The sequence below is a fragment of the Trichechus manatus genome, unplaced genomic scaffold (genome assembly GCF_000243295.1).
Source record: "Trichechus manatus latirostris isolate Lorelei unplaced genomic scaffold, TriManLat1.0 scaffold00214, whole genome shotgun sequence".
Taxonomy (NCBI): domain Eukaryota; kingdom Metazoa; phylum Chordata; class Mammalia; order Sirenia; family Trichechidae; genus Trichechus; species Trichechus manatus.
The window spans coordinates 728083-735572 of record NW_004444150.1 but is presented as its reverse complement, the minus strand read 5'-3'; the positions used below and the strand labels follow the sequence as shown (position 1 = coordinate 735572).

Here is a 7490-nt window from a genome sequence, read left to right as displayed (position 1 = left end):
ATCCCACCCGACAGCCAGATGGGCTCCAGGGCACTGGGTCCTCGAGACCCCCATCAGTGGAATCCCAGGACAATTAGTCCCCCAGCTCCTGACAGCCCAACCCACCCTGGCTTCTCCATGTCCCCCCCCTCCCCGGGCTCCCCAAACCCCACTGGCCAAACAAAGTCCAGGAACTTCGGTTTGAACTGACTTTATTATCTTGTAAATGTGAATTTTACAAAGCGCTTTACAATGAATGATCACATCCTTTTTTGTGGGTGATGGAGTTCCAGCTCAGACACTCTGGGTGCACACTGGAGCCCAGGTTTGCGATGTTTTTGGATGTCTCTGTTGTTTTAGTTATTGATACAAGGTCAGCCATGGCTAGAAAGTAACAGTCTTCACTCTACCAAGTAACAGCAGGAACAGAAGCGGAGGACGGCGGCCCGGAGAACAAAACCAAGGGTCCTCCTAAAACAGGCAGGAAGCATCTTTTGTGGTTGAAACCTAGCTCAGTGGTACCTGTGGAACCTTCCTGACAGCACACAAGTTTATTTCGTTTTATGTATTTATTAACAGTCATGAGTTACAGTACTACTTTAACCCCTAACAGACGCTTCCAAAAAAAAAAAAAAAAAAAAAAACCGAAAACCAACAACCGTCCCCTTTTTTAAAGTCTCTTTTTTCCAAACATTCCGCCCAAAGGATTAATGTTCTATTTGTATCAAGTGCCATCCAAATGTTCAAGTCAAAAATATGTATACATTTATACTTAGGTGTTGTTTTTTTGTCTGCTAAAAATAGTATTGCAAGTTTTGGCTTCTTTTGACATAGAAATCACGGTCATGTGCAAAACGCTAACAATGGAAGCAACTGATCAGAATACAAGCAGGTTGTCCAATTTGAATGCCTCAGATTCTGCATAATTTTCCTTTTCTTTTTTCTCAAAAACACAAACAGAAACAAGCAACCTTGCCCTGGCCCTCTCCCGGCCATCATCTCCCGGCCGTCTCCCGGCCGTCTACGGCGCAGGAGCGGCGCACGGCGGCTGGCTGACTCCATGAAGACTTTCTGCAGCAGCAACATTCTGGAACAGTAGTTAAAGCTCAAGACAGCTATGAACTGTCAATCTCGCGTTTAGGATTTACTGCTGGCAGAGGCAGACAGAGGTTTCCTTGGAGTTTTCCGTTGGTTAATAGGCCGCAGGCCTTTTTCCACTTGCAGCAAGATATTTCCATAAAAATAACCCGTCTGTGGGGAACCCAAGCAGAAAACGGCTGGGGGCCGGTCTGCCCCCCACAGCTACAAGGTTCCAGCCATTGAGGCTCACGCTCAATGGGGGCGGGTGAGGACCAGGCACATCAGAGAGGCTGGGCCAGGCCAGCCCCCCGTCTTTGTGCAGCCTTGGGGTCCCCATGGAGGGGACAGGCTCTGTCACCACCCTGCCCATCACAAGACCCGCGACTCCACATCTGCCTCCTCCTCCAGCTCAAAACACAAACACGGAATGAGCCTCCGTGGAGGCCAAAGAAAACCAGGCAGCCAGCTCTTACTTCCTCAAGCCCCAGCCAGGCAGCCGTCCCACACACGGGGACCCCCACAGAGACCGCCCTCCGCAGACCTGTCTCCTTCCCGGCCTCTCATCCACAGCTTCGTCCATGTTCAGGGGCAAAATAAGACACACGACCAAACGCAAAGGTGGGTAACCACAGAGAACTCTGGGTGAGACCAGACAGTGCAGAACAAGACAGAATTCAAGTACCAGGCGCCGGCCAGGCGGGCCGCCAGGCTCACAGTATCTGCCACATCTCCCGTCTGTCCCTCCTCTGGACTTTTTGCACTCTGCCCAGCTGCCTTCTGCGCCATGTCCCCGCTCTGGGGAGGCCAGGAGAGGGCGGGAGCAGCTGCTTGATCCCTCGCACTGCCTGCCACCCCAGGCCCGCCAGTCCCGTCCTCTCCTCGCGAAAAGGCGCTGATAGAACTTAACTCTATGATAGACTCTTATCTATGATATGCGTATTGCTAATAGTCAAGCTTAGGAATAAGGTGCAGACGTCATAAATACTGAGTGGCTCGTCTCTCGGGCTACAGGGTCTGGGTGAGCCAGGGTCACCTCATGGGACAGGACAGCCCCAGTTCTGGAACTGGTCATCTTGTAAACAAGGGAGGGGAGGGTCCAGGCCCAGAAGTGGGTTTCCTTGGGAAAATGATCAAAGTATGCTAAGGCACTCCGGAAGGCCCCTCCGAGCCGGCCCGCCACCACCTGCCCGCCCGCGGTACATTCAGGATGTGGAGGGAGCCCAGCGCAGATACAATCATCAGCCACGCGCGTCTGCCAGCGCTCACGACCCATGTCCGTCCGCGGGACACATTAGTGCAAAACGCTCCACCCAGCCCGCCGGGGGCTCAGGGGAGCTCAAGCCGTTCACATTAATGAGTAGTATTATCTTTTCAGCTTTACCTACAGCTCTTGCCTTCCTTACCCAGAACAACAAAATGATGACGACTAGAAGCGATTAAGGGACAGAGGTCTGGGGGCGTTGTGCTAGCCTGAGCCAGGCATCCTCTCTGTGTGACCACTGCCCCGGCCTCGGGTCCCTCCTGCCCCAGCCGCAGGTCCCAGAGGCGTGCCCGCTTTGGAGCAGAGGGGAGGGAGTCCTTCAGTCAACAGCCAGGACAGGCAGCCCGTCTCCCAAACGTCCCCAGTGATGGTCAAACTAAAGTGCAAATTTGGGGGTGGGGAGCAGATGAAGGAAAACTCCAGGGGGATGTGGTATGGCTTCCCAGCACTGTCATGTCCACTGCCTGAGGCTACAGGAGAGCGGAGCCACAGCCAAGGCCCCTCCCAAACCCAGGAAGACTTGTCCTGGGCCTTGGCTGGTTCCAGGGGAGGAGGAGGCAGAGAGGCCCCTTGGACCAGAGGTGTTAGCCACAGCGAGAGCCTGCAGGCCCCCCTGCAGCCACTCTCAGCCCAAGGGACATAGGGCCTGGGCTTGCTGGGCTCGGGTGGGGGAGTGGGTGGAGGGGCTGAGATAAGCACCCACATTGCCTGCCCCTGCTCTAATCCTCTTTCTGGAAGCCACCAGATCTTTCTGGAAGGCAGGCATGTGCTCGACACAGTTAGGGGAGGCCCGGGAGCCTAGAGCTCAGTCAGGGAAGGAGCCCTTCCTCCACCCTGCCTCCCCCTGGAGGGAGGGGGCATGGCTAAAGAGCCAGGACAGAGTCCAAAGGCTCCCCCAACCCAGGCCCACCATGGTGGGGCCAAGCCCCCGATCCTCCAGTTGAGGGACAGCCTTAGTGTTTGGTCAGCAGGGGGAGGGGAGGGCTGTGGACGGAAGGGATGGGGGCCCGTGGGGTCAGAGCACTGGACGGACAGAGGAACGGGGCGCTCCGTCAGCAGTGGAGAGACAGGGTGCTGAGGGCAGGGAGCAAGCAGCAGACAGCCTGCCTGGTGGTCCCTAACCAGGTGGCCACGTCCCTTCACACCCTGCGCACCCATGCCCCCCCAAAACAGAGACTGACTCTCAGAGGGGCAGGTCACCTCCCAGGGCCCTTCCTCGCTGCCCCTTCACCCTGCCCGGGGCCCACCCCAGCTGTCTGGGTACCCCTTACACCACCTCCCACCTACAGCCTTGGCACCATCAGAGGCGTGTGGCGCCCCAAGGCACGTGTGTGGGAGCCAGCACCGGGGTACCCCATGGCAGCCCTGGCCCAGCCCAGGCTGTGCTTCCCGCCCGGCAGGGCCCAGCCCCAGTCCCCGAAGCAGCCTTCCTCAAGGTCCCCTCTGCCCCTAGTGGGAGGTGAGTGGGACCTAGCTCGGGGTGGGGGGTAGGGATACCCATCCCTCCTCAACTTTTGCTCTTTTGGGTCCAAAACATATGAAACGGACCTCAGTTAAAATAAAACCAGAAACCAAACAAGCAGAACCCCAAAGTGGCCAAGGAGGCAGCAGGCTGCCACCAGAGGCAACCCTCCCCCACCCTCCCCCAAAGGGCACAGACGCCCCCACCCCAGGATCGTGGGCAGCTCGGCCCTGGAGGGCTCGGGGGGAGCGGGCTGAGCGAGGGCACAGCATGGGGCAGGGGGGACGAGATGCAGCCAAGGACCCTTCTGCACCACCAGGACTGGCAATGCCCATCCCGTTGTATGTCCGTATGCTCTCAGCACGCGCATGCACGCACACACACCTGCTCACACACGCACACGTGTGCAGTGGACCTGGGTGGGCCTGACCCCCCGAGTCTCAGAAAAAAAGAAAAACAAGAGGAGTTTGTCCCCTGGGGGCCCAGCCAGCTCCATGGCCCCAGAGGGGCGGCTGGGGTGTCCGTGGGTAAGGAACAGAGGGTCATATGATGAACGTCCCCCCACACCACCGGCTGCTGGTGGCAGCTGGCTTTATCTTCCTGGGCAGAAGGGCAAGAAGGGAGGGAGGGGAGGGAGGGGAGGAGGGGGAAGGGGGAGCAGGGCAGGGCTGGGCACCAGGGCCCCTCCCCCGGGGGGAGGGAAAAGCTACAGCTTGGAGACTAACCTGGGGAATATCAAAAGGAGCCCTGGGACCTTCTTGCAACTAGGTCGCCAGTGACCTAATCGCTTACAGTATAACGAATGCAATAGTTTCCTTCATGAGTTCTCGATACAAGCAGAATAAAGTCACATTGTTTTCAGGCAACAGTAGCAGTTCAGTGGGGGTGGCTCATCACATTGGTCTGTATTAGTAACGCATGCAAGCAGCTCTAGTGCTGAGACCCCTACGGTCCGCGACCCCTACGGTCCGCGGCCACACCTTCCTCCGCTTGCTCCTTCGCTGGCTCGCTCTTACAAAGTCCCCGCGTAGCTGCCCGCCTCCGGTCTCCGAGCGGGCGTCTCGGGCCGGCTGGAGCTGGCACTGCCCTGCTCGAAGGGCTGGGGGGGGCTCTGGCCATCGGCGGGCAGTGGCTCAGGTGCGGCCACCTCCTGGATGACCGAGCCAGCCCCGTCGGCCTCCTCGCCGGCCTCGAAGGCGGGGTTGGCAGCGGCGGCAGCGGCAGCACCCAGGTCTACATTCACGGTGTCCGTTCTCAGAGTCACGATGGCAGCGGTGTCGCCCCGGCGCTCGGCGAAGATGCGCTGCTCGAATACCTGGGCGGCGGCGGTGGGCTGGAAGTCGGGGTCGAGGGACACGCTGGCGGCCGAGGAGCCCATGACCGTGCGGTACATCTCCACGCCCTCGGGCAGCATGGACTTGATCTTCGGCAGCCAGCGCTTTCGGACGCGGCGGGCGTTGGTGCACATGTCTGCGGCGATCACGTTCATCTCGCTCTCCTTGAAGCTCGGGGCAAAATTCTGGCAGTACACTGCAATGAGAGCGGCGTCCGTGGCCGTGAGGGCCAGCCCCACCCCAGGGCCCACCTGTGACCCTGAACAAAGGTACCCGTCCCCCGGGCCTAGCCCGCCCCAGGAATGCCGCAACTGCTGCCCCCACCACCTCCCGGAGGCCGCCCGGGTCAGAGGCCGGGGAGTCACGACGCCTGGACGAGCTTGGGGTAGGAGGGTTCCTGAGCTGAAGTGTCCACTCTGGGGGCTGGTGGGGACCAGGGACCCCTTAGGACCGCCCTCCATCTTAGTCCTCACTGGCATGGGATTTGCCTGGCTGCAGCCGCTTGCCTGGAGGTTCGAGATTCAGCCACCCCCCCTGATGCCCAGTCCCGATGTTCCAGGTCAAGGCTGTGGTCTGGAAGGCTTCAGACCGCCCGTGACCACGGCCAAGCGGGCAGACCTGGACACCCTGGGCCTCCCTTAGTCCTCTGTCCCACCCACCTGCCAGGCGGATCTGGGGGCCCAGAGGGAGGAGGCAAGGTGGGGCCTGCAGCCAGCTGTGTGGGTCAGGCCACCCACGTCCATCCGCAAATGGGGTGCGACCACAAGCTCTTCCCCACGGGGCGGGGGGGGAGTGAAGACAGTCGAGGCCTTCACTCTGCCCAGGCCCCAGCCCGGGGAAGAGCCACAGATGAGGCCACCATGGCCCGCACCATTGTTAACCAAACCCCCTCTTTCTCTGCCAGGAGCCACAGGCCAGAGCCAGGTCTCCATAACATCAATTCCCGGATTCCTGGGCCACGTCCCCCAGCAAGCCCAGGACCCCAGTGAGCCCGGCCGCTCTGGGGTGGAGGGGGCAGCATTCAGCTTCCCACCGCCATCACCAGCATGCGGCCTGTAATTAACCACACAACTCTCCTGGTCGCCAGAACACAGAATTAGAGCTAAGTGAAATTCTTCAGTAAGCAAGAACGTAAGACCGCGTTTTGTGTTCTGACGGCCTCGGGGGACGTGCACTGGCCAGGTGGGCCTGTGACGGACACGGGCCTGCTCAGTCCACATCTGGGGGCGCGAGGCGGCGGTCTGCCGCGGGGATGGACCGCTCCACCCCCGCGCACCCAGGAGCGGGAGGCAGAGCGGCCGAGCAGATGGCAAAGGCTCAAAATAACCTCAAAATGTAAATAAGGGGTTTGTTCAAAAAGGAAAATTAGATCTATTTCACATATTAAAATAGTTTCACAGCTGAATTCATCACGCTTGGAAACCTCCCAAAAACACGAACACCTCGAGACCAGGATTTTAAGAACTGCTCTTTTCTCTCTTGTCCCCTCAAACCCAGCTCGAGCACTTCCTGGTGTGACACACGGGGGGGCTGCAGAGAGCCCAAGACCCCAACCCCTGAGACCCGACTCCCCAGCCCCAGCCCCCGAGACCCCAACCTCCCAGCCCTCGACCCCCCAAGCCCCGGCCCTTACGTTTCACAGCATTCAGGACACGGCTGTCGAGCGGCTTGCGGCTGGGGTCGCTGGTGGAGGAGCGGATGCCCGTGCCGCAGCTGTTGGCCAGCGTGTTCCTGGTGGGGACCAAGAGGGAGGCTGAGGCGGCGGCCATGGGGGCTGGGACCTGCTGGCCGGCAGGAAGGGGCATCCCTGCCCTAGACATCGAAGCGCGAAGCCCCCTGCCCCCTGCAGGAAGGCCTTCCGTCTGGTTTGGATGTCCTGGGGGGTCATGGTCAGGGATGGGGAGAAAGCCCCACTCTGAGTGGCGGGACAGCGAAGGCCCTCCTGGGCTGGGCAGGCCACAAGGCGGCGGGGGCTGAACACACGGGCTCCCAGGAGCCCCACCCTGCCGGGGAGCTCCAGCCTGGGGGTGCTCTGTGGATGCCTGTGCAGGACACGCCACAGCAGGGAACGGGCTGGAGGCGTCCACAAGCTCTGAGAAATGTCAGCAGGGTCAGCTCTGCCTGCCCGCATCTAGGTGGGCTTGCCCTCTGGGGGGCACAGCCTACAGCTCGACCCCTGCAAACTGCCGCGAAGTCAGGGGAATGCGGGGCCTCTGGCACCATCCACCTCTGCACCCTCCCGGCCCGCCCCGGGACTCACCTGTCGAAGAAGGTGGCCAGGAGCCGCCGCAGCAGGACCTTGTGCTTCACGCCCGCACACAGATGGCAGTTCATCAGCTGGCCCCGCGTGATGTAGACCCCGGAGCCTGCGGCC

The 7490-nt window shown here is 60.2% G+C and overlaps 1 protein-coding gene across 1 annotated transcript in view; it reads right to left on the bottom strand.

The window, feature by feature from the left end:
- Positions 1–4513: 4513 nt before the first annotated feature.
- The window catches only part of NACC2 (NACC family member 2), a 32725-nt gene continuing 29748 nt past the window's right edge, over positions 4514–7490 (bottom strand). The window contains exons 3-5 of the mRNA XM_004388651.2: positions 7377–7482; positions 6750–6847; positions 4514–5312 (exon numbers count right to left, since the gene is read on the bottom strand). Of these exons, the coding sequence (XP_004388708.1) occupies positions 4795–5312; positions 6750–6847; positions 7377–7482 (722 nt within the window). The 3' untranslated portion in view covers positions 4514–4794. The remainder of the gene's footprint in view (positions 5313–6749; positions 6848–7376; positions 7483–7490) is intronic.